Genomic DNA, 27,935 nt, shown 5'->3' with positions numbered 1-27,935 from the left:
TGGTCGATCGCGCCTTGTGACGTCAAGGAAGTTTCCAACTCGGTAGAAAAAACGTTCCAGTTCGAGCGTGTCGGATCCTGTCTATCGATCTTGAATTGCAAAGTTTATGGGGATGAGGGCGTCCTTTGTGCTCCATCACACGTGCTGGTGGCGCGGTATGTGGCGTGAGTGTGGTTTGGACAAAGCAAGTGTGTCGGTTCCTGTCCATCGGTGCTGGGAATTTGCGAACTTTAGGACCGATATAGCTTTTAGCGTGTCACGTGATAGAACTTTCCAGACATCTCGGGCGGTTGTGTGAGGTAGGTATCGGCAGGTTCGAACCTGTTCAGAAAAATAAATTTGGGGTGGAACGTGTCCTTTGACCAGCACGCGGTCGACAAGTTCCATGCTGTCCAGCGTTAAGTGCTCGCGGGCGCGTAAAGATGTTTACGTAGCCGGACTCTGAGTCGAGCGCGGCTGACCGTTTGTGGCTGGACCCTGAGGCGCCGCTCGCCGCCTACCTGGCGCGCTGGCCGGGGGCTGTGCGGGCACCGCTGGTCGCTTGACGTCAGCCGGCCAGGGAGCTGCCCATGGAGCGGGCTCAGCCGGCCGCGCGTACATCAGCTGCGCTCTGGAGTTCGCTGTGTGAGCATGGAGAAGTCAGACACACCTGCATGACCGTAATGCCTGAAATAAAGAGTCAATTCCCCACCTGATGACTTAAGTTAGTACAAGTGGAGCTAATTTAATAATTTAGCGGTGGAAGCATAAATGACCGCGACAATTCAAACTTGCTGGATGTGACGCAATTGGCTTTCTTGCCGCCATCTTAAATAACGTCACGGCGACGTCCTCGGGTGCCTGAGATACGAACTAACTCACAGTTGGACTCCAGATCTCGTAGCGAGCACGGTGGATGCTGCTGCGATCTCGAAGATGTGATGTTGGAGAACTGGTGATGACCGTACTGTTTGAAATCAAGACCTCAGTCCATTTCCCACGAAATCACAGGAGTTGACTTAGATTAGTGGAAGTACAGTTTATTATTATTACTTGACGAGATTTTGATAGCTTATGAGTGAAACAATAAGTGACTGCGAGAAAATTCAAACTTAATAAGATGAGGTGGCCTATTTAGTATGTGTGACCGATTATCGTGTTGGAATTTGAACTTGTGACCGATTTTTTGTTATGGTTGTAACGGAATTGGCTTTCTTGCCGCCAAAATCAGGCGTATTGAATAAATAATAATAAATGATTGAACTTGGCGCGATTTGCTATGTTAGTGGAGTTAGGCCAATAATAATAATAAATAATAATAAATGATAATAAATGAACATAAATAATAATAAATGATAATGAATGATAATGAATGGTAATAAATAATGATAAACAAAAGTAAGGTTTTGCAGCCATTATCGTGTTGGAATTTGAATTTGGAAGGAATTTTCTAGTGGAGGCAGGTCAATAATAATAAATGATAATAAATGAACATAAATAATAATGAATGATAATAAATGATAATGAATGTTAATAAATGATAATCAATAATAATGAATAATAATAAACAAAAGTAAGGTTTTGCAGCCATTATCGTGTTGGAATTTGAATTTGGAGGGAATTTTCTAGTGGAGGCAGGTCAATAATAATAAATAATAATAAATGATAATAAATGATAATGAATGATAATGAATTGTAATAAATGATAATGAAAGTTAATAAATGATAATCAATATTAATGAATATTAATAAAGACAAGTATGGTTTTTGCGTACATTATCCTGTTGGAATTAAAACTTCCCGCCATTTTTTCTCCTGTAGGCTTAGGTTAGTCGACTTAGCCCAATTGAGCTATTTTCCCACAAAAATTCAAAATTGCCGCCATTTTTTTCTGAAGGTTAGGTAAGTGGACGTAGCACTATTGGCCTATTTTCCCGCCAAAATCCGCCGTCTTGGATGACGTCATGCGCGGTTGCCACCAAGTCTACATGCCGCCATCTTGGATGACGTCATCACCGCCATCTTGAATAAATTTGGCAACAATGCAGCGTGTCTTGGCGCTAACCTTGCCCTACTACTGACGAAGTCTGTTTCCATATTGTGTACTGAAACTTTCCATTTGCTCGTGCGGAAACGCTGAGTTAGAATCCCTCTATAACGAGTGAGATTTTGAGCTCAAGATGATAGATTACGCACTCTAAGGGCGCCACGAAGGGGTTGTGCAAATTGGCCACAAAGTGATGTTTATAAAGGTATCAATGGAAAATGCAAAATTGTAAACTCTGGCGGACGTGGATGAAAGTGTGACGCTGCAGAGCAATTTTGCCGTGATGCGGGGAACGATAGCAAACAGGGGACATGTAGATACCAGTGTCTTTGCGAGTTTGATTCCGTGCGCTCAGTTCGACAGTAACTATGCCTCGCAGACAGGCACTTGATATCAGCATTTGAGACAAGAGGTGTAGGTGGGCTCAAAAAAGCAAGTTGGAAAATAATCACCGACTCACTGGATATCTGAATAAGATGGATGCTACTGTTCGACAATGTTTGTAGTAATGAGTGAATTAAGGCCAAACGCAGCATCAAGAAGGAAGCGGTCGACCTAGAGAGAAGACATAAAGTGAGGACCGAACAATCGTCGGAGAGAGATTGAAAGCCCCAGTTTCCTCATTATCATCGATCCGCCGTGCAACTTGCGCTTCAGTTACCACAATGACCATTAATAGGCGGCTCACAGAAGGGAGACGAGATCACCGCTCTCGTTGCACCAAGTGTCGTTGACCTCTGTACACGAGAAAGCCCGTCTACAGTGGTGTCGAGCACATTCGGCCTGGAATCCCGTTGACTGAAGTAGAATTGTCTTCAGTGATGAGTCCCGCTTCGAAATGAGCTCCGATGACCGGGAGAAATGTGTCTGAAGACACTGCGTACAGTGGTGGAATACAGCCATACGGCCCGGCAAGCTGGAGCGATAGTCTGGGGTGCCCTAAAATTTACTAGTGAGACCACTTTGGCTCACATCCGCGTCTCCCTTACAGCACAGTGGGACATCAACGCTATTCTACGCCCTGTTATGTTCGCCTGCATGGCAAGCCATACTGAGCTTACATTTCAGCAAGACAATGCCCGTCCGCATACGGAGCGAATTTCTGCTGTTTGTCTTCGTGCTTGCAAAACTCTACCTTGACCAGCAAGACCGCCGGATGTCTCCCCAACTGAAAACGTTGGGAGCATTATGGACGGGGCCCTCCAACCAGCTCGGGATTTTGATGGTCTGACGCTCCAGTTGGACAGAATCTATCAGAATATCCGGTAGGGGGACATCCAACAACTCTGCCAGTCGATGTCAAGCCGAATAACTGCTTGCTTAAGGGCCAGAGGTGGACCAAGGCGTTATTGATATCCTCAATTTCTGAAGCTTTTTGTTTTGAATGAATTAGCCATCTTTCCTGAAAGTACAATCATTTGTTTGTAAATGTAGATAACATCTACCGATTTGCATCCCTTTCGGATAATTCCTTCGTTGTGCATCGTTTTTCTTCTTAGACGCATGTTTTATTATTGTTATTACACTACTGGCCATTAAAATTGCTACACCACGAAGATGACGTTCTACAGACGCGAAATTTAACCGACAGGAATAAGATGCTGCGATATGCAAATGATTAGCTTTTCAGAGCAGTCACACAAAGTTGGCGCCGGTGGCGACACCTACAACGTGCTGACATGAGGAAAGTTTCCAACCGATTTCTCATACACAAACAGCAGTTGACCGGCGTTGCCTGGTGAAAAGTTGCTGTGATACCTCGTGTAAGGAGGGGAAATGCGTACCATCACGTTTCCGACTTTGATAAGGGTCGGATCGTAGCCTGTCGCGATTGCGGTTTATCGTATCGCGACATTGCTGCTCGCTTTCGTCGAGATCCAATGACTGTTATCAGAATATGGAATCGGTGGGTTGAGGAGGGTAATGAGTTCCGTGCTGGATCCCAGCGGCCTCGTACCACTAGCAGTCGAGATGACAGGCATCTTATCCGCATGGCTGTAACGGATCGTGCAGCCACGTCTCGATCCCTGAGTCAACAGAAGGGAACGTTTGCAAGACAATAACCATCTGCACGAAGAGTTCGACGACGTTTGCAGCAGCATTGATTATCAGCTCGGAGACCATGGCTGCGGTTACCCTTGATGCTGCATCACAGACAGGAGCGCTTGCGATGGTGTACTCAACGACGAACCTGGGTGCACGAATGGCAAAACGTCATTTCTTCGGATGAATCCAGGTTCTGTTTACAGCATCATGATGGTCACATCCGTGTTTGGCGACATTGGAAGCGTGTATTCGTCATCGCCATACTGGCGTATCAGCTGGCGTGATGGTATGGGTTGCCATTGCTTACACATCTCGGTCACCTCTTGTTCGCATAACGGCACTTTGAACAGTGGACGTTACATTTCAGATGTGTTACGACCCGTGGCGCTACCCTTCATTCGATCCCTGCGAAACCCTACATTTCAGCAGGATAATGCACGACCGCATGTTGCAGGTCCTGTACGGGCATTTCTGGATGCATAAAATGTTCGACTGCTGCCCTGGCCAGCACATTCTCCAGATCTCTCACCAATTTCAAACGTCTGGTCAATGGTGGCGGAGCATCTGGCTCGTCACAATACGCTAGTCGCTACTCTTGATGAACTGTGGTATCGTGTTGAAGCTGCATGGGCAGCTGTACCTGTACACGCCATCCAAGCTCTGTTTGACTCAATGCCCAGGCGTATCAAGGTCGTTATTACGGCCACAGGAGGTTGTTCTGGGTACTGATTTTTCAGCATCTTTGCACCCAAATTGCCTGAAAATGTATCACATATCAGTTCTAGTATGATATATTTGTCCAATGAATACCCGTTTATCATCTGCATTTCTTCTTGGTGTAACAAATTTGAATGGACAGTTTTATTTCTGTTTTTTAAATTTTGTTAGCAAACTTCTAGTCTGAGTTATCCAAGTAATGCCTCGGTATATAGAGTGCACTGGTTAACAGGTGCCTTTTAACTGCCTTTTTAAATGATGTCGTTTGAGTAATTTCTTTGATCGCCTTGGGTAATTTATTGTTTTATTCCTTGGCAGAAAGTGGGTTGTGGGAGGGAGAGATTGTAACAATATCTGATCGCTGCCCGCTTTCCCGGAAAAGAAACCGGGATACACATGGAAAGTAGACGCGGCCACGCGGGCGACCTTGGAGCCGGAACGCGGCAGTGCGTCTGGAAGCTACGGCTTCATCGCGTCTCCTGGTCGGGCGGGATGATTGGGCGCTTGCAGGCAGTTGGCTGCAGTCCTGCAGTTCTGCGTCCGCCACAGCGCACGGCAGGCGGCTGCACCAGCACCAGCACCATGATCGGCTACTTGAGGTACGACCCACACCCACACTAACGGCATCTGCGGGTTACTAACAACGTGGTGACTACCTGTCGTGGCCTACAGACGTAACAGAACTAAAGTTTCTTGTAGTTCCTTAGCCGTTACTCGGAATTTAACTTCTAACGAAGATGGAGTGCATCAAATCGAAGCCAGTCCTTGTTTACACTCTCGTTCATATTAGCTTCATGCGTTTCAGGAGATGTACTATTAAGCCTACTTTACACCAGCGACTTTCTTCTCGAAATCGACTACTTGTGATACATACCCAGATTACCAATCAGTCGCATCTCGAATCTGATTTTGCGACACTTTATCTTTGCATGAGACTAAATGTGTGATACATCCATACGAATGTATCACTCTGAACATAGCACAGCATTTATAATAAATTACTACGCAATCTAACTGATATTTTATTTTAATTCACATACATTGATAGTTTGGGTTTCAGTACTGTTTCGGTTTGCACTATATGCGTGTTTCAAAATTGCACCGACAAACTTTGAGCGGATGTAGAAGGTGTCTTCAGAAATAAAATGTACTTGTTGAATAGAAGAGATGTGTTTCACAGTAGGGATGATGTTCAGGTACTCATAGCTTCTCAAGTATGCGTTTTAGACCTTTGTTTACTGGAATTTTTATTTTCTTGTTCCGATCCATACAACTACCTCTGTGATTTGCCTATCCCATATGTCAGCTGGCAGAGCACTTGCCCGCGAAAGGCAAAGGTCCCGAGTTCGAGTCTCGGTCCGGCACACAGTTTTAATCTGCCAGGAAGTTTCATATCAGCGCACACTCCGCTGCAGAGTGAAAATATCATTCTGGAAACATCCCAAAGGCTGTGGCTAAGCCATGTCTCCGCAATATCCTTTCTTTCAGGAGTGCTAGTTCTGCATTGTACGCAGGAGAGCTTCTGTGAAGTTTGGAAGGTAGGAGACAAGGTACTGGCAGAAGTAAAGCTGTGAGGACGGGGAGTGAGTCGTGCTTGGGTAGCTCAGTTGGCAGAGCACTCGCCCGCGAAAGGCAAAGGTCCTGAGTTCGAGTCTCGGTCCGGCGCACAGTTTCAATCTCCCAGGAAGTTTCAAGTTTCTATCCCATATTGTTAGCAACAACAGTACCGGTACTTGTGTTCCACTGTCAGAACTATCAGAACGATTTCCGCATATAACTTCCGACACTTCCTTTTCCAGAACAGCGTCCCTTACTTCAAACTGGTACATATATCCTTCACCTTCATCCCTGAAAGTGTGAAACATCGTCACGTAATCACCCTCTATATACACACACAAACAAGCACTGGCGCCTTATGCCAGACTCGGGTTCCTACATCTACACTATGTGATTACTCTGCTATTCACAATTAAGTGCCTGGCAGAGGGTTCAATTAACCCCCTTCAAGCTCTCTCTCTACCGTTCCACTCTCGAACGGCGCGCGGGAAAAACGAGCACTAAAATTTTTCTGTGCGAGCCTTGATTTCTCTTATTTTTTCGTGATGATCATTTCTCACTATGTTTTCGCAATCGGAGGAGAAAACTGATGATTGAAATTTCATGAGAAGATCCCGTCGCAACGAAAAAGGCCTTTGTTTTAATGATTGCCACTCCAATTTCCGTATATGTCTCTGACATTATCTCCCCTATTTCGCGATAATACAAAACAAGCCGCCCTTCTTTGAACTTTTTCGATGTCCCGCCAGTCCCACCTGATATAGATTCCACACCGCACAGCAATACTCCAGAATAGGGCGGACAAGTTTGGTGTAAGCAGTCTCTTTAATAGACCTGTTGCATCTTCTAAGTGTTCTGCCAATGAATCTCAGTCTTTGGTTTGCTCTACCCACAACATTATCTATGTGATCGTTCCAATTTAGGTTATTAGTAATTGTAATCCCTAATCATTTAGTTGAATTTACAGACTTCAGATTTGTGTGAATTATCGCGTAATAAAAATTTAGCGGATTTCTTTTAAACTCATGTGAATAACTTCACACTTTTATTTATTCAGGGTCAATTGCCACTTTTCGCAACATACAGATATCTTATCTAAAGCAGTTTGCAATTCGTTTTGGTCATCTGATTAGTTTACAAGACTGTAAATGACAGCATCATCTGCAAATAATGTAAGTTGGCTATTTAGATTGTCTCCTATGCCGTTAATATAGATCAGGAACAATAGAGGGCCTACAACAATTCCTTGGGGAACGCCGGATATTACTTCTATTTCACTCGATGACTTTCCTTCTATTACTATGAACTGTGACCTTTCTGACAGGAAATCACGAGTCCACTCGCACAGTAGAGGTGGTATTCCATAGGCACGCAGTTTGGTTAGAAGACGCTTGTGAGGAACGGTGTCGAAAGCCTTCTGGAAATCTAAAACTATGGAATCAATTTGACATCCCCTGTTATAGCACTCATTACTTCATGAGTATAAAGAGCTAGTTGTGTTTCGCAAGAACGATATTTTCTGAATCCGTACTGACTAAATGTCAATAAATCGTTTTCTTCGGGGTTCTTTATAATGTTCGAATACAGTATATGTTCCAAAACCCTACTGCTAATCTACATTAGTGATACGGGCCTGTAATTCAGCGGATTACTCCTTTTTTTTGGCTATTGGTGTGATTTGAGCATTTTCCAGTTTTAAGGTACGGATCTTTCTGTGAGCGAGCGCTTGTATGTACCTGCTAAATATGGAGCTATTGTATCAGCATACTCTGAGAGGGACCTGACTGGTATACAATCTGGACCGGATGCCTGACCTTTATTAAGTGAATTAAGCTGCTTTGCTACACCGAGGATGTCTACTTCTATGTTTCTCATCTTGGCAGTTGTTCTTGATTGGAATTCAGGAATATTTATTTCGTCTTCGTTGGTGAAGGAGTTTCGGAAAACCGGTATAATAACTCTGCTTTGGTGGCACTGTCATCAGTGAATTCACCGTTGGTATCGCGTAGTGAAGGTATTGCTTGCTTCTTGCCACTGGTGTGCTTTATGTATGTCTTTGGGTTTTCTGCCAGATTCCGAGACAGAGTTTAATTGTGGAAATTATTAAAAGCATCTCGCATTGAAGAACGCGCTGTAATTCGAACTTCTGCAAAACTTTGCCAAACTTGGTAATTTTGCGTTCCTTTAAATTTTGCATGCTTTTTTCGTTGCTTCTGCAACAGCGATCTGTCCCGTTTTTCGTTTTGTGTACCATGGGGGATCAGTACCTTCACTTATTAATTTATGTAGTATATATCTTTCAATTGCCGTCGATACTATCTTTTTGAAATCGTTCCACATCTTTTTTACGTTTACGTGATCAGATCGGAAGGAGTGAAGACTGTCTCTTAAAAAGGCGTTAAGAGCACTTTTATCTGCTTTTTTTAAATATGTGTACTTCGCGTTTCTTTTTGATGGTTGTGGGTGTTACGGTATTCAGCCTAGCAGCAACTGCCTTGTGGTCGCTAATCCCTGTATTCGTCATGATACTCCCTATTTGTCCAGGATTACTTGTTGCTAAGAGGTCAAGTATGCTTTCGCAAGCATTTACGCTTCGAGTTGGCTCATGAACTAATTGTTCAAAATAATTTTCTGGGAAAGCATTCAGTACAATTTCGGATGACGTTTTATGCTTGCCGCTGGCTTTAAACGTATAATTTTTCCAGCATATCGAAGGTAAATTGAAGTCGCCACCGACTATAATTGTATGAGTGGGGTACCTATTTGAAATGAGACTCAATTTTTCTTTGAACTGTTTAGCAATTATATCTTCTGAGTCGGGGGCAATCGGTAAAACCATCCAGTTAATAGTTTAGTCCGATTGTCAAGTTCAACCTCTACCAATACTATTTCGCAGGAACTATCTAATTCAATTTCACTACAAGGTAAACTACTTTTGACAGCAATAAATAACCCACCACCAACTGCATTTAATCTATCCTTTCTGAACACTGTTAGGTCGCTTGAAAAAATTTCGGCTGAACTTACTTCCGGCTTTAATCAGCTTCCCGTACCTATAACTATTCGAGCTTCAGTGCTTTCTATTAGGGCTTGGAGCTCTGGTTCTTTCCCAACACAGCTATGACAATTTACAACTACAACACCGACCGATTCTACGACCACCTTACTGTGTTTCACCTGCCCGCTTTAGATGGACGCCCTTTCTCATTTTGTTCTTCAAGACATCTCGAACTTTGTTGATGTAATTTTGAAACATCCTGTACATTTATTCATTTTGACTATAAGGAACAGAGAAGCCAGTTTGAGAGCCGAACCACAGAAAGTCAAATGTCCTGTCCCTGCAGGCTTGGAATCAGACTTCAATATTTTCGTTTAACTACATTTTTAGTAATTCATCGTTATGTGACCAGTGACTTTTAAGGTTTTCGATTCTGTATTTATGTGGTCGTTGATTGTGGAGTCAATTTTACCCCAATGCAACCACTGTGTAGTCTGCGTAAGTCAGAGAGCATCTCTTCTAGTTGCATTCACGTATGAAGCGTATGCTTGCTATAACTAATCTAATCCTGTTTTCCCAGTCACTGTGGGAGAGATACACAGAATTCTGTAGCACTCTGCAATCCTAGATAACTCAACTAATAGTCGTTCTTGTAAATTTATAAACAGACATTCGTGGGGTTTGTTGTTGTTGTTGTTGTTGTTGCTGTTGTGGTCTTCAGTCCAGAGACTGGTTTGATGCAGCTCTCCATGCTACTCTATCTTGTGCAAGCTTCTTCATCTCCCAGTACTTACTGCAACCCACATCCTTCTGAATCTGCTTAGTGTATTCATCTCTTGGTCTACCTCTACGATTTTTACCCTCCACGCTGCCCCCCAATGCTAAATTTGTGATCCCTCAATGCCTCAGAACTTGTGCTACCAACCGGTCCGTTCTTCTTCTCAAGTTGTGCCACAAACTCCACTTCTCCCCAATTCTATTCAATACCTCCTCATTAGTTATGTGATCTACCCATCTAATCCTCAGCATTATTCTGTGGCACCAAATTTCGAAAGCATCTATTCTCTTCTTGTCTAAACCTTTATCGTCCATGTTTCACATCCATACATGGCTACATTCCATACAAATACTTTTATAAAAGACGTCCTGACACTTAAATCTATACTCGGTGCTAACAAATTTCTCTTCTTCAGGAACATTTTCCTTGCCATTGCCAGTCTACATTTTATATCCTCTATACTTCGACCATCATCAGTTATTTTGTTCCCTAAATAGCAAAACTCATCTACTACTTTAAGTGTCTCATTTCCTAATCTAATTCCCGCATCATCACCCGATTTAATTAGACTAAATTCCGTTACCCTCGTTTTGCTTTAGTTTATGTTCATCTTATATCCTCCTTTGAAGACTCCGTCCATTTCGTTCAACTGCTCTTACAGGTCCTTTGCTGTCTCTGACAGAATCACAATGTCTTCAGTAAATCTCAAAATTTTTTACTTTTTCTCCATAGATTTTAAATATAGATTGAATAACATCAGTAATAGGCTACAACCCTCTCTCACTCCCTTCCCAACCACTGCTTCCCTTTCATGCCCCTCATCTCTTATAACTGCCATTTGGTTTCTGTACAAATTGTAAATAGCCTTTCGCTCCCTGTATTTTACGCCTACCACCTTTAGAATTTAAAAGAGAGCATTCCAGTCAACATTGTCAAAAGCTTTCTCTGAGTTTACAAATGTTAGAAACGTAGGTTTGCCTTTCCTTAATGTATTTTCTAAGAGGAGTCGTAGGATCAGTATTGCCTCATGTGTTCCAACATCTCTACGGAATTCAAACTCATCTTCCCCGAGATCGTCTTCTACCAGTTTTTCCGTTCGGCTGTAAAGAATTAGTATCAGTATTTTGTAGCCATGACTTGTGAAACTGATAAGTCCGTAATTTTCACATTTGTCAACACTTGCTTTCTTTTGAGATTGGAATCATTATATTCTTCTTGAAGTCTGTGGGTATTTCGTCTGTCTCATATGTCTTGCTCACCAGATGGTAGAGTTTTGACAGGGCTGGCTCTCCTAAGGATATCAGTAGTTTCAATGGAATGTTGTCTACTCCCGGAGCCATGTTTCGACTTGGGGTTTTCAGTGATTTGTCAAATTCTTCATGCAGTGTCATATCTCCCATTTCATCTGCATCTACGTCTTCTTTCATTTCAATAACATTGCTGTCAAGTACATCGCCCTTCTACAGACCCTCAACATACTCCTTCCATCTTTCTGCATTCCCTTCTTTGCTTAGAACTGTGTTTCCATTTGAGCTCTTGATATTCATACAAGTGGTTCTCTTTTCTCCAAAGGTCTCTTTAATTTTCCTGTAGGCGGTATCTATCTTTCCCCTAGTGATATATACCTCTACATCGTTACATTTGACCTCTAGCAATCCCTGCTTAGCCACTTTGCGCTTCCTGTCGATCTCATTTTTGAGACGTTTGTATTCCTTTTTGCCAGCTTCATTTACTGCAATTTTATATTTTCTTTTCCCGTCAGTTAAATTCAATATCTCTTCTTCTATCCTACGATTGCTGCTAGAACTCGTCTTTCTACCTACTTGATACTCTGCTGCCTTCACTATTTCATCTCTCAAAGCTACCCATTCTATTTTATTTCTTTCCCCTGTTCCTGTCAATCGTTGCCTAATGCTCTCTCTGAAACTCTTTACAACCTCTGGTTCTTTCAGTTTATACAGGTCCCATCTCCTTATATTCCCACCTTTTCGCAGTTTCTTCAGTTTTAATCTACAGTTCATAACCAACAGATCGTGGGCAGATTCCACATCTGCCCCTGGAAATGTCTTACAATTTAAAACCTGGGTCCTGAATCTCTGTCTTACCATTATATAACCTATCTGAGACCTTCCAGTATCTCCAGGCTTCTTCCATGTATGCAAACTTCTTTCGTGATTCTTAAACCAAGTGTTAGCTACGATTTAGTAATGCTCTGTGAAATATTCTACCATGCGGTTTCCTTTCAATTCTTTCCCCATTTCATTTTCACCTACTACTTTTCTTTCTCTTCCTTTTCCTACTGTAGAATTCCAGTCCCCCCAGAATATTAAATTTTCGTCTTCCTTCACTATGTGAATGATTTCTTTTATCTCATGATACATTTCTTCAGTCTCTTCGTCATCTGCGGTGATAGTTAGCATATATACTTGTACTAGTGTGGTAGGCGTGGGCTTGGTGTCTATCTTGACTACAATAATTCGTTCATATGTTGTTTGTAGTAGCTTTTTTATTCATTATTAAACCTACTCCTGCATTACTCCTATTTCATTTTGTATTCAAAACCCTCTATTCGCCTGACCAGAAGTCTTTTTCCTCCTGCCACTATACCTAACTTTAATCTACTCACATCCCTATTTAAATTTTCTAACCTAGCTGCCCGATTAAGGGATCTGACATTCCACGCTCCGATCCGTAGAACGCCAGTTTTGTTTCTCCTAATAACGACGTCCTCCAGAATAGTCCCCGCCCGGATATCCGAATGAGGGACTATTTTACCTCCGGAAAGAGAATGCCATCGTAATTTAACCATACAGTAAAGCTGCATGTCCTCGGTAAAAATTACGGCTCTAGTTTACTCTTGCTTTCAGCCGTTCGCAGTACCAGCACAGCAAAACCATTTTGGTTAATGTAACAAGGCCAGATCAGTCAATCATCCAGACTGTTTCCCCTGTAACTACTGAGAAGGCTGCTGCCCCTCTTCGGGAACCACAAGCTTGTCTGGTCTCTCAAGTTTGTCTGGCGTCTCCGTTGTGGTTGCACCTACGGTACGGTTATCTGTATCGCTGAGGCACGCAAGCCTCTCCACCAATTGCAAGCTTCACGGTGCATGAACGGTGGGGGGGTTAGCGTCTGCTACTTCAGGTTGTTCAGCATTTCCATGATGCTATGTCGCGAATCAAACAACCATGTGGGCAGTAGTCGTGGTGATCTTCTCTGTACACGTTCAATATCTCGTTTTTAGTCTTATTCGGTATGGGAACCACATTTCTGTGAAATATTCTAGGAAACGACGCACAGTGTGTTTTAAGCACTTTCCTTTACAGTTTCTTCAGCATTCTGTGACCGCTCCAAAATCTGCATGTTGCTGATGTAGGCATATCAACTTATTTATGTCCCCATCAGCTGTTACATCCAAGTATTTGTATAAATTGACTGATTCCCACTGTGACTCATCGATTTTATAGATATGGAACATAACTTACCTGCAATTATATTTCTGAACATTTAAGGCAAATCAGTGGCATAGTTAGGCAGTATAGCATACGGTGCGGATTTTAAACTGTTACACCACCCCCTAACACAACCCCACCCCCATCAACGCCGCAAAAATACCAAGTTCATTTTTTAGAAACAGTTTTTCTGTACTAATGGTTAAGTTAAGCAGAGTATACTGTTAACAATTTTGAAAATAATTTTTATGAATGGGAAAAAATAAGTAAAAGGCTTTTTATAAATGACACAGTTTATTTGACTGTTAATGAAGCTGTACTAATAAACAAAGACTTTTTACTGATAGGTGACTTCTTTCTTTTTATGCAGCAAATTTTTAAACTGCATCATCAAAATCGGTATCTTCAGCCAAGTCATTTTCGACTGAGAAAATTTCCATACTAGAGAGTAGTGTTTGATTCAAAGTGGATCTAAGATATTCTTGAATTTCGAAAAATTCGTCTCACATAACGCTACCCAACCACACACACGCAGTCAAGAAAAATCTTTAGGCCTAAATGAGGTTTTCAACGGATTCGGAAGGTTCATATTCGACTTCGATCTGTAACAATCTTAAAAATGTCGAACCAAGAGGCTCTTTTTTCGGAATGTTGGTAGCTTGCAGAAATATTCGGAATATCTGCAAGAATGCCATCTTCAAAGTTCTCATAATAATTGTCAACTAAACTTTTTACCGTCTTCGGAAGTTCCGTTTCTAGGGTTTAACCAGATTGCTTGGCTCTAAAATAACAAAACGATTGATATACCTTCCACGGTATTTCTTGTAGAGACCTGTCGATGCACTCTAACACTGATCCGCTCAGTTCCTGGTGTAAATCCAACGTCTTGTCTGTAGCCTTTCTCCAGGTACTACTTCCTGCTTCCTGATAGTTCTGCTTATTTCCACAGGAAAGCCAATCTTGTGTCCTTCACAGATGGAAGTGCTTCGTCATAAGGATAATTTCTGTTGTCTTTCAAGATGAACTTTAGACCTCTAGCCGGCCGAAGTGGCCGTGCGGTTCTGGGCGCTACAGTCTGGAGCCGGGCGACCGCTACGGTCGCAGGTTCGAATCTTGCCTCGGGCATGGATGTGTATGATGTCCTTAGGTTAGTTAGGTTTAATTAGTTCTAAGTTCTAGGCGACTGATGACCTCAGAAGTTAAGTCGCATAGTGCTCAGAGCCATTTGAACCATTTTAGACCTCTAACCATAGTAACACATATTCCGCAGCTGACGCTAGGAACCTGCAGATAATTATGAGCATGGCAGACTTCTTCTAAGGCAGTACTCCATACAAAAAAACGAGAAACCACACACTGTAGGCAGCAGAGTTTGAGCAGTTTTTTGGTGTCTATAGTTTCCAAAGAATCAGACAATTCCTCAGTGGCAGAGATATTCTTTTTCAAACACTTAAACACAGGCTTAACAACTTCGAAGTGAGCACTACACCATGTGTCTGAAAGTCTTGTAAACGTGACATCAACGGCTTTCGGGAAAGTCGTCCGTCCGTGAGTAGAAGCTGAGTAAAGCGTACAACCTTTCTAAAGTCCCGATAACGTTATGCAAAATGAAGCCGATGTATAAGCTCGTACTCTACACAGATTGAGAGAACGATTTGCACTGAGTACAAATAATACCTTAGGTTTAAGTTCAAAAATTCTTGCTTGAATTCCTCAACGCACTCCAGCCATTGTCGAAGCACTGTCGTAACATTGCACTCATCACATTGTTAAATGCGGACCATAAGGTATTTAAAAAAATTATACAGCTTCTGTCCCAGAACTTACAAGTTTTGTCTCACCCATGATGGCTGGAATCCGTTGCGGACCGCAACCCCGTACCTACGCCACTGAAGCAAGTTTCGCTGTTGGACTTAAAAGCTTATCAAAATCTAACTACAGATGATAATAGGGGTCCGAATGACAGAATGCTGGTGTTTGCCAGATAAACCTGAAACGCGAATAATTCTTTGTGAATGGCACGTTCAAGAGTCTGAGGAAGCAGTTTGGACAGTTGTTTATACTCCACGCCGACTTCAATAGTCCTTGGCAAGAAAAACACAACATTCCAGTTGTTTACACTTTGCTGCCAAACAAAAAGGGAGAAACACATGAAGATTTTTTTAAAGCTATTAAAACTAACGTGCCCGGATGGAACCTTGCGTTTCTGATGATAAACTTCGAAACTGTCATCGTCCAGGCAGCTAGCAATTTGTTTTCTGGCAGACATTACTGGCTGCAATTATCATTTTAATCAATGTCTGTGGAAACAAGTTCAGTGTTGTGGCCTCGTTCCAGTCTATAAGGAAAACTAGGAACTACACTGTCTCGTAAGGACGTCTTCTGCTCCAGCACATCTTCCCCTGGATATGTTGGAGGATGGTTGGCTGTGTATTCAGGAGAGCAAGACTGAAAACTAAAAGCTTCAGGACGCTTATGACTATTTTGCGGACCAGTGGCTCGATAATGAATACATGCCAAGAGAGATGTGGAATTGCAGTGAAAGGCGTGATCGCATTGACAACGTCTCAGAAGGATGCACCGAAGAATAAATACATTAATATCTAAAGTTCATCTGAATGTTTACTCATTAGTGAAAAATCTTCGAGAAGATGCAGAGTACCATGGACGCGAGTTTTACCGACAAACTTTAAACTGTGATGGGAAAAGAAGAAAAAAATCAGCAACGAAGACTGACGAAACGATTGCAAAGCCTTTAAAGAAAGCCGGCCGGTGTGGCCAAGCGGTTCTAAGCGCTACAGTTTGGAACTGCGCGACCGCAACGGTCGCAGGTTCGAATCCTGCCTCGGGCATGGATGTGTGTGATGTCCTTAGGTTAGTTAGGTTTAAGTAGTTCTAAGTTCTAGGGGACTGATGACCTCAGATGTTAAGTCCCATAGTGCTCAGAGCCATTTGAACCATTTGAACCTTTAAAGAAAATGCAAACTGATGAGAACTTGAGATCATTTCTGGCACATGTGTCCTACGCACATAAGCTACAGTAAGGAAGAAAATGTCAGAATCATTGTAAATATTGAAAAGTAGTTTAATGTAACCATTGACAATCTTGTAAAAATTGTAAATAAATTTGATGAAACACGAAAAGGATCTACCTCCTCGTGATGTTTCCTTGAACTAAACAAAGTCCGCTATATGTCTCTTGAAACTTGTAAAATATTCTGTAATGAAGACTGACAAGACTATCTCAAAGGCCAAACCTTTTCCTTTGAATAACCGCAGAATTCGTCTTGAGAGATTCTTAGAATCAATAATCTTGCAGCGGAAACGCAAGCATATGGCATTAATTAAATCCATACTTTCTTCCCTGTTATAAAACGAGCAAGCCAGAATGAAACCGGTAAGCAAAAGATAAATTTTCCTAAAAAATCGACTGGTAGCTGTTTTGCAACCTGTCAACATACAATTATTGAGCTATATGAAATAAAATCGTTATAGCTTCTGAACGATTTGCGTTACGATATTCAGACCGCTCGATTGGCTGCGGGACATGATGGGAATTAGCATGAGCATGCATACTTTGGTTTAGCGACGAAGCCTACTTTTATTTTGGATGGGTTCGTCAATAAACAAAATTTGCGCATTTGGTGGACTGAGAATCCGCATTTCGTGATCGAGAAGCCTCTTCGCCCTTAAGGGGTGGCTGTGTGTTCGCAATGTCCAGTCACGGAATAATCGATGCGATATCAATTGATGGCACGGCGAATACCGAACGGTACGTGAATGTTTTGAAAGACGATTTCATCCCCATTACCCAAAGTGACCCTGATTTCGGCAAGATGTGGTTCATGTAAAACGGAACTCGACCCCATCGAAGCAGGAGAGTGTTTGATGTCCTGGAGGAGCACTATGGAGACCGCATTCCTGCTCTGTGGTACGCAGAGGCCACTGACATGGACCTCGATTGGCTACCACATTCTCCAGGTCTGAACACATACGACCCCTCTTTGTGGTGCTACATTAAAGGCAAGGTGTACAGTAATAGCCCCAAACCCAGTGCCGAGCTGAAAACAACCATTCAGGAGGTCATCAACAGCATCCATGTTCCCACACTTCAGCGGGTCATGCAGAATTTCTCTGTTTGTGTGCGCCACATCATCGAAAATGATGGCATCGAACATGTCATAACCTAAATTCGAATATCCGTACCGACGTTTACGTGCTGAATAAAGTGTGTGCACGCCGTAATTTGTAACTATTGTCCGTTTTTTCTATAGTTCAATAAATGTAACCCTGTATGTTACAACTATCTTCTAGTAACACATGTCGTAGGTTACAGCAGGCTTGTTCAGGATGTGGCTAGGCAAGCAAGAGCGCCCACACACGCCAGCTGCCTAGGTTGTGGCGCTCGCAGTAAAATGGGACAGTCAGATGTCGTTACGTAACCCAGCAAGGCCGACTGGTAGCACAGAATGAGTGAAAACCACGTGCTGCCTTCAGAGGAATGGCCATTATTAGGTTCGGCGTGGAGCTAAATACGAACATGCAGTATATACGGCGCGGTGCTTGAGGGTAGAATCCACTTCAACTTTTCTTCTACTTTGCCGACAGCAACCAAATTTTAAAATCACGTTTATTATATAAAGATATAGCAACACCCAAGTTTTGAAGTCCATAACTTCATTGGCTTTCGATTTTTAAATTTTTAATATGATTTTAAAAGTCTTCTCGAAAACCAACTTTTGGTATTCACACCTCAATTTTCACATCCAAGTTTTGTGCATACATTCACAACACGTAGTTCAACTGTTCTCTGCATTCATTTTTTGTGATTATTTCAAATTTCAGCGTTAAATTTTGTTTAATTATCAGTGCATAAATGTGATGATAAAATAAACAAATTACATTTTCGATAATATTAATGCACAGAAGTATGCAAACACATCAAGACTACTTCCTGCAAAAATTATGACACTGAACTGAAAAAAAAACAAATTTATGGTAAAACAGATTTTAACATTTTATCAAAAAATGAATGTTACTACATAAAACATCGCCATAAAAATTCAATGGCATCATTACGTTTTACCTTCCTACTTATATGAGGCTGCATCTTGTAATTTCAAGATCAGGGTAACCTTTTCCTCGAATTGTCTGAATAAATATTAACTCACAATTTTATTTAGGTAGTGCAGTGGGAGGGATATCAGAATGTAAGCCAATGCCTATATCCTTGGTGCTTGTTCATTGCACTGAACAGAACTTCAGTGTACCCCCTAAATTTATATAAATACAGTCAACAGGCCAAGTAATTGACTTCCGCCGGCCGCAGTGGCCACACGGTTCCAGCCGCTTCAGTCTGAAACCGCGCGGCCGCTACGGTAGCAGGTTCGAATCCTGCCTCGGGCATGGATGTGTGTGATGTCCTTAGATTAGTTAGGTTTAAGTAGTTCTAAGTCTAGAGGACTGATGACCTCAGATGTTACGTCCCATAGTGCTTAGAGCCATTTGAACCATTTTTTGACTTCCAACGATTGGCTGCCAGTTGTTTCATTTCAGTTTTCCTGGAAATGTTGCAACTCGTTTTTCCCAGTTTCTGTTAATGCCAAGTTTGGGGTAAAGATGGTTCTGTCCGATGGTGACAGATATAAAAAATTACCTTGGGCAACTTTCGGTGTGCCAGAGCCTCTTACATAGTCCGTATTTCAAACATTTCTTAGACGTCCTCGTAATTCGGGTACAGCAAAATCATTTTGGGATCTAAGAGTAAATACTCCAAAGAGATGAAATAGCTACTAATTTTTTTTTAAGAAAATGAACTTTTAGGGTGAAGTCTCCCCTAAAATGGAGAGTAGCTGTTTATAAAGCGCTGAAAAGTAGGAGATGGTCGAGTTAGAAACATCAACGTATCAGTGCAGGATCCCTAGTCTATATGTTTATTATGTGTGTTGGTGTTCAAATAGGGCTCTGAGCACTATGGGACTTAACTTCTGAGGTCATCAGTCCCCTAGAACTTAGAACTACTTTAACCTAACTAACCTCAGGACATCACACACATCCATGCCCGAGGCAGGATTCGAACCTGTGACCGTAGAGGTTGCGCGGTTCCAAACTGTAGCTCCTAGAACCGCTCGGCCACACCAGCCGGCTGTGATGGTGTATTGATACGCTTAGTGTTCTATTAATGTGCTTCAAACCTTTGAACACAACGAAAAAAATCTATTTACAACAGCATTACAATAGATTCTATGCAAAAGGTTATGGTCATTTGGAAGACGAACAGCGAGAAAGCGATGTGCAAAAATTTTAAAAAAAAGTTTATGGGAGCAGAGAAATAAATGTCTCAATACTTTTTGCAATATTTTCAGTATGACAATACATTTTTGTTTTCATGAGAAACAGTCAACGAACTAATCTGCTGTTAGGACAAGTTACCATACACCAGCGTTCCACCTTGCAAATGATTGCTCACTTTCACCTATTTTAGGGTGACGTTGGCAATGTGGAAACTCGGTTACAGACTGACGCTTGCGTGGTTAGTTTCATAGCAAAATTAATCTCGTAGATTTCTATTTCCTCAATGTAAATTTAAACGACTTCAAACTTACCGCTTTAATTATGTCGATGTTTAGACTTACATGTATATGCTGCTTTTTTACGCTATGAAGACAACGAAATCCACCCACAAAGGTCCACTGGCAGATTTCAAGTTAAGAGCATGTCTTCGAATTAGCGTTATTCGAAACGAAGTACCAGACATTGACTCTTCAGTGAAAAGTAAAATAAGTAATATTCATTGATATTCTGTGTTTCTATGTTTAACTTTTAAATATAACGGTAACGAAATATAGATTAGTCACTTTAAATTTCGTCCTAAAACGGCGTTTTCCTTACTTAGCTGCTCCCGTCTTCGACTAATCGAAATATTAAAAATGATGGCAAATTTCATTGAAAGTTTTCATTCTGTCAAATTGCATTGCCGTTTCTCATTCATACCACAGCCTTGAAAATAAAGTCCCCGCAGAACGCGTTAATGAAGCACTCTGAAGCCACAAATGGGTGTTAACGGCATGGGCATCTGTGCTGGACTGAAAGACTTCTTAGTATGGCTGTATCTGTGAAAACCCGGTTATCCCGTCAATAAGCCCAGGCTCCATGCAAGTGTAGCTCCTTTCAAGTGTCACTCTGTAGCATTGATTATAGGGTACACGATGCCCACAGACGAGAATATACTCCCGTTGAACAGCTTCAGCCATTTGAATGGGGCCACATTATCGGTCTTTAGCAAACTGGATAGAAGTAGCTACGAATTGCAGCACATGTTGGGCGCAGCGTACCGCTAGTGCTTTGTTGCTGTCGGCAGTGGTCTGTGAGACATTCTCAGACCTTATGTCAGGCTCTGGACTACACGTAACGCAGGCGCGTGTCAAGGTCGATGCATCATGTGAGCAGCGGTGACCCACCGAACATCATCCAGGGAAGAAGTATAGGCACATGTTATATCTGCTGTGTCATCAGAGACCACTGGTAACCGTCTGCTTGCTGTAGTACTAAGATCACGTGTTTGATCTCACTGTATCGAATACGTTTGACCTGAAGATCAAGATAGGATGCAGCAGACTTCTACCAAAGAAACTCAGTGTAGGTCGGTAACAAAAGAGAACAGAAAGAAAAGAGACTGTGGCCACTGGAGGGCTGTAGGCCATATGGTACAGGACAAATTAGGAACAGGCTAAAAGGTCACAAGTATTGTGAAGCCAAGCCAGGTGACAGAGGACATATGGAATCTCTGCGAAGGTTCAGGCAAGAGGCTCAGGTTATTGTAGTTGACGGATCAAGGAGCAGCCTGGATAAGAACAGTTATTACAGCATTAGAGGTGACATGGATGAAACAGGAGTAACAACGACACACACAAATGTGAGTTTTGTGGAGGTCCTGCAGTGCCATGACCAACCCTGGGTAAACACTGTTGTGAGCTGTGTGAACTCGGAGTTGAGCAGGCTGCTGCCGACTGACATCAAATCAAATCTCATATGAGTGCAGTGCCAGTTGATACAGTTGGGAGATGGGCATATGACAGATACAGCCTACATCTGAATAGAAGGGGGCAAGATATATTGACTGAGCTTATTGCCGATAATATACGCTGGGGGGGGGGGGGGGGGGGGCACCATCATATCATGAAAAGTAAGATCCCTGTAATCAGTGGTGTCAGAAACGCACGTTTTGGGTTAGAATCAGGATTTACACACCCTGTTTCCAAAGAAGTAAAAATAACAGAAAGCCCCCGAAAACGCTTGCACGGAAAAGTAAGGTTACCTCATTTCATCAAAATATTAGACGACTGAGTAATAAGGCAGAAGAGCTACTTGTCTGTTTGGAAAATTTAGAGAGCTCCTAGGCCTATCTAAGCACCATATAACCACAAGACTGCATAAATTTCATATACGAGATTACACTTTAGCAGCTTACTCATGTAGAACTAATATGGGAAAAGAAAGAGTTGTTACATACATTGAAAGAGAACACAAGTACAGAAACGTCGAGACCAATACATTCTGTAGTGATCAGCTCACAGAAGTGTATATTTGTGAAGAGATACTGAAAAATAGTTCACTTTTAATTGTAACTGTATACAGATCCCCACTGGCAAATTTTGAGCTGTTTATGAGTAATCTGAATTCTTTACTGTGCTATATGTCAGACAGCAGCAAGCAGTTAATAGTCTATGGTGACTACCATGTAGATTTTCTAAAGGATTCTGATAGGAAAAGTGATATGGAAACTTTATTTCGATTCTATAGTTTGATTTCGGTAATTAACTTTCCAACGTTGACGGTAGGACTCCAGTTGATAATGTTTTCCTTGGTGAAGCTCAAAGCAAGAAAGTAACTGTTTACCCTGTAACAAATGCTCTCTCTGATAAATAATATAGTGACTTACAGTGTGCTTATTACTCAGTGGGAATGAGTTAAAATAATTGATGAATACAGGACAAAAGTTTTTCATAATAATTTACAGAAGACGACCTCGGATGAATTTTATAATGAACCAAATGCTAACACAAAATTTAATCTATACCATGATGAATTCATATCATTATCTGAAAGAAGGTATTAAATAGTCATGTAAAAAAAACTTTGGTTACCAGAGGGATTAAAGTAATGGCCTGTGCAAATCACAGTTTGTGTGTCAGGTCAGAAGAGTTGCTCCACTGAGAATGCCATTCACAGTTTCGCTCACCAGATTTTAGAACCATCAAATGATAAAATAGAGCCGACTGGCATTTTATTCGACCTACCTAAGGAATTTGACTTTAAATCACAGTATTCCAAAAAACTCAAAGTTTCATGGGATTAATGGTATAGTCAACCAATGGATAATGTCATACCTAACCAAAAGAAAACAGAAAGTTGTACTTAATAATTCAACCAATGTCATCTGGGGGCGTAATTCTGGATTTTGAAAAATAAAATCACACTTGGGATTCTCGAAGGCTCAGTTTTGTTCTTCACATATGTAAACGATCTTCCATGTAATATCAACAAGCAGAATAACTTCATTTTGCAGATAATACTAGTATTATAATCAGTCCAAGCATAGGCCTATATACAGAAACAAATGAGTTACTAAACAATGTTCCTAGAAGTATCATTCGCCGGTTTTCTGTGAATGATCTGACCCTCAGTTTTAAAAAGACACAAAGTATTCAGTGATGCAAATCCAGCGGTACTCCAACAGCTACAAGTATAACACATGGTGAGGAAAATGATAAGTAAGGTGCAAATTTCAAAATTATTGGGTGTCAATATTGATGAGAATTTGAACTGGAAAAAGCACATTTTGGAACTTCTAAAACAACTACGTTGAGTCATATTTACCCTTAGAGTTATTGCAAATCTTGGGCAGAGACAAATCAGTAGGTTGAGATACTTTGCATATTATCATTCAGCGATGTCATATGGTATATTGTTGGATCACTCATCTTCAAGAAAGAAAAGTTTCATTGCTCAAAAACGTTCTGCTTATCCACGATCATGTTGTAGGCATCTGTTTAAGGAGTTGGGCATTCTGACTACTGCCTCACAGTATATTTATTCCCTCATGAAGTTTGTTGTAAATAATCCATTACAGTTTAGAAGGAACAATGATGTTCGTAATTACAATACCAGTAGGCAACAGACATTCAGTATTACGCGATAAGGTTATCGTTAGCACAAAAACGAGTGCACAATGCTGCAACAAAAATTTTCGTCGGTTACCCAGTGGTTTAAAATATCTGACAGACAGCGAAGCAATATTAGAAAAACAAAAAATTGAAAAATTTTTCTTGACAACTTCTGTGTTCTGTAGAAGAATATCTGCTACTGTAATGTGTTGAAGGTGGTGAGTAAGACTCACTAACTCACACCTGTATGTTGAAAAAATAAAATAAAATAAAATAAACTTATAAATGTTCTGGATGTAGTCACATTTACAAATAAATTTGCCTTGTGACTGTAAAATGACTCTTTCCATATCATTATGGATTATCACGCAAAATGTCTGATGGAACATGAAACAAACGAACTAACTAGCCTCTGGCCAGGTTACCACTGAGACCATGACACCGCCAAGCGAGGCTACTCTGACGTTGTGAAAGAGTTGACTGGAGAGTGGAATGACGGTCCCTCGTCTTCAGTGATCTGTCTGTAGGCGGATGACGGACGTACTGTACACGTGTACAGCAACGGCGTCGTTAACGGCCCATCCCGAAGTGCGTTTGCCCACTACACACAGGTACCACCTAACCACCCTGGGATTCATGGCGAGGGGGCCATCATCACCTACAACCAATGGTCTCATTTGGTGTTTTTATCGGGTATGTGAAGCACTGCGTGCAACATTGGACAGGTTATTACTCCATGCTGCTGCCATTTCTTCGACAGGATAGTAATGTGCTTGTACAGCAGTACAACACACGCCTCCATATGGCTGTTACGATGCAGTGTGCTCTTCGTGGAGTAAGAGAACTGGCCCGGTCCACGAGAGAACCACAAGTCTCACCAACCGAACACGTATGGCATATGACGAAGCAGATGCTTATTCGTTCTCAACAGCCTGCAAGAATCTTTGCTGAATTGCAACAAAAGGTGCAAGATGCTTAGGACACTGTCGCAGGATGCCATTCGGCATCTTGATGGTTATTTGCACGTGAGAATACACGGGAGGGGTGGGGGAGGGAGTTGGGAGGGGAGGTACACAATGTTTTGATGCGACTTCTGAAACCCTTCACTCTGACATGGCTGTTTCATTTGGTCTGAATTTGGTATCATCTTCTGCTGCGATCATGAACTACCCGTCACATCAACAAAATAACCTCGTCTTTGAGAAGGGTGCATTCGTTTCTGGCAGTGTATAATACTATTGGGGGCTCAAGTTAATGCCAAATAAAATAAACAGCAATCAGATCTTACTGTACAGAAACGGTAGGCCGGCCGAGGTGGCCGAGCGGTTCTTGGCGTTACAGTCTGGTACCGTGCGACCGCTACGGTCGCAGGTTCGAATCCTGCCTCGGCATGGACGTGTGTGATGTCCTTAGGTTAGTCAGGTTTAAGTAGTTCTAAGTTCTAGGGGACTGATGACCTCAGAAGTTAAGTCCCATAGTGCTCAGAGCCATTTGAACCATTTTGAACAGAAATGGTAAATAAAATTCCGTTCCTTGCTGTCCTTCGTGGTGTTGAAGTTTCAATGGCTAACAGTGTACGAGGACATACGAAAAGAAACTAGAAGAGTTTCGTATGAGGCGTAGCGTGGGTGAGAAGGCCACAATGAACAAACCCCACTTCAGGGCTGTCTGAATACTGAATGTAGGCCTGCGAGTCAAACAGGTGGTTAGCTGACGGAGGCTGGCGTGTTGCAGCGGGGCGTGCGAGGCGGCGTGGTGGTGCTGGTCGTGGTCTTGCCACCTGGTGGGGGCCGCTGCGCTGCTGGTGCTGGCCGCCTGGCTGCTCACCATAGCCCTCGACCTCCTGCACCCCCTGCGTCTGGTCGACCGCCTGCACCAGCGGGTCGTGCTCATCACGGGTGAGTCGCCTCGCAAACGACAGCTATCGCCTCAAGGCGCGGGCAACACGTGCGTCGGGCACGGTGGTCTAGTGCAGAGTGCTCCAGCGCTCTGTGACTGACTGGCTGCGGCTCGCCTGCTAGAGGGGGAACCGAGCAACTTGTGCCAGGCCTCAGATGACCCTACTCGGCCACGAATTCGCTCCAGATCTGATGTCCGGACTCCAGAGACACGAATAACCGAGCATGACGTCACAGCTGACCTCTATCATCATCTCGCCTCGCTGCACGGCACAAACCAGACGCGTCTCTCTTTCCTTCCTCTCTCTCTTTCTTTTTGCGTTCTCTCCCTACCCCTCTTTTTCTTAACACGAAACTAACGTTTGCAAGGACGCTTACTTGACACACTTAACATCATACAGCATGTGGAAAATAATTTGATATTCAGTCCAAGCACAGAAAAACGACTCATTTTCATCGGAAGATTAATAAGGAACTTACGTACACACTAAACAAATGCTATCCCTTAAATCTAATAAGAACATACAAAGAACATGTAACGGAACTGAAATGATGGTGGGCTGACAGTAATTTGGAGCCCGCGCGTCGGAAACGGGAGCGCTGGTGTGAGACTGCCAGGGCGTGCACCCTGATGCCATCTATTGGCGAAACTGGGAATTAGCGCTACCTGTCAGACAACGCACTAAGCTCTCGGAGTCAAATGTATTCTTCTTCTCGGTAATTGTAAGTTATTACTGTATGGTTTAATGTTATAAAGCGCTAGTAGTAAATTATTATGACTGGTATGAACTCCAGGGTAATAAATATAAATATTCTTAAATACTAAATGATTTCGGTGAAAAGGTGGTAGGGGAACGCCCCCACTCTTGGTGATACGAGCGTAGCTAGAGGTAGCTGGAGACACAGGGACTGAACAATGGAATGGCCTGGGGAGTGTTGACGTGATCGGACGTGCGTAACTGTGCCCACGCAAAAGTGATTGTGCAACAGCGAAGAGGCGAATATCGTCGCCGTTTGTGGAGTAGAACGCGACGAATGGTTGTCGAAGCCGTCTCTATGCCACTGGGGCTGATTGTAAGAGTTCCTGCGCCCAGATTTTATGGCGGACGTGCAGTAGCTTATACGAGTGCTACAGCTCGTAGTTCCAGCCGCCATTAAGGGCATGAGGCGTGAAGAGCTGCGTTAGCCACATGCATCTCACCACCAGCACCGACGCGTCTACCCAAGGCAAGACTGCTTGCAATTGTTAAGTCGAACTTTGTATACATGTAAAAGGAGAATACCAGTTTTCTTTTATGCAAGTGCAGAGGACAGAATATAGTAATGAGTAAAATTACGACGCATGTTGTTCATTGTAAAGTGTAATAACCTCAAACATAGTGTAGTGAAATCAGACTGAGGCCACCATCGCCTCTTTCATTTACAATTCTTTTGGTTGTAGAATACTTTAGCGTATAAAAATGTTGAAAAGAGCAATGGTCACACCAGAATGAGTCGCCTATTTATAGTTACTTAAATTTTTCTGAGTAACCTTTCAAGTAAAGTCACTTAACTAATTCTATATCAATTGTCCAAAGAGTAATATCCAAAATCATTAAATAAGTTGAAGGATAGAATTTTGTTAACCTAAGTTGCATAAATTGTCTTGGTGGTCATTACCAAGCCAACTCACAGAAATTGAGAGAGTATTTGCTTTGTAGAATCACCTAGAATGATCAGAAATAGTAATATTCGGAATTAAGTTTAAATTCAACTCAAGCCGTTTCACTTTGAAACGAGCCAAAAAATTGATTTATTCTTTTGCTCCTTCAGAGCTGGCGACCGTAGTTATAATTATTTTCAGGAGGATTCGACGGTAAGTCTGCTGCTCTCGTCGTGCTGATAGGATTATCCACTGCTGCTAGCAGTGGTGATTGGATACATAAGCTCACTACCAAGTTAAGTGGGTCAGGTAGGCAGTGTTACCGTGTGAACTGTAGGGCGCTGTAGAACGTGGATCGAACCCGTTCAATCATCACAGCTCTTTGGGAGATAGTCCGGTTAGGAGTGTGCTAATCATTAGGTAAATACTGGCGAGTAACGGTCAAAATGTACACGCAAGTGAATTTAGCAAGGTCCATGTAGCACCTAGTTAATGTGGTGCAATGGCGAGGGTAGGAGTGGAGTAAAAGTGAGCTGAGCTTGTGGCAGCTGTGCTGTATTCAAAGATTAATAACGTGAATTCACTACTACCTCTTACCATTAGGACTGAGCTATTTACGGTTAAAATACGTAGCAGTAAGCGCAAAGGCGTGACAGCT

At 42.3% G+C, this 27,935-nt stretch overlaps 1 protein-coding gene across 1 annotated transcript in view; it reads left to right on the top strand.

Annotated features, from left to right (window-relative positions):
* Positions 1–5,185: 5,185 nt before the first annotated feature.
* LOC124597712 (estradiol 17-beta-dehydrogenase 2-like) overlaps positions 5,186–27,935 on the top strand; it is a 115,517-nt gene continuing 92,767 nt past the window's right edge. Inside the window, exon 1 of the mRNA XM_047135955.1 lies at positions 5,186–5,388. Coding sequence (XP_046991911.1) covers positions 5,186–5,388 — 203 coding nt within the window. The remainder of the gene's footprint in view (positions 5,389–27,935) is intronic.

This window comes from Schistocerca americana, chromosome 1 (genome assembly GCF_021461395.2).
Source record: "Schistocerca americana isolate TAMUIC-IGC-003095 chromosome 1, iqSchAmer2.1, whole genome shotgun sequence".
Taxonomy (NCBI): domain Eukaryota; kingdom Metazoa; phylum Arthropoda; class Insecta; order Orthoptera; family Acrididae; genus Schistocerca; species Schistocerca americana.
This window is presented reverse-complemented; position numbering and strand designations above follow the sequence as displayed.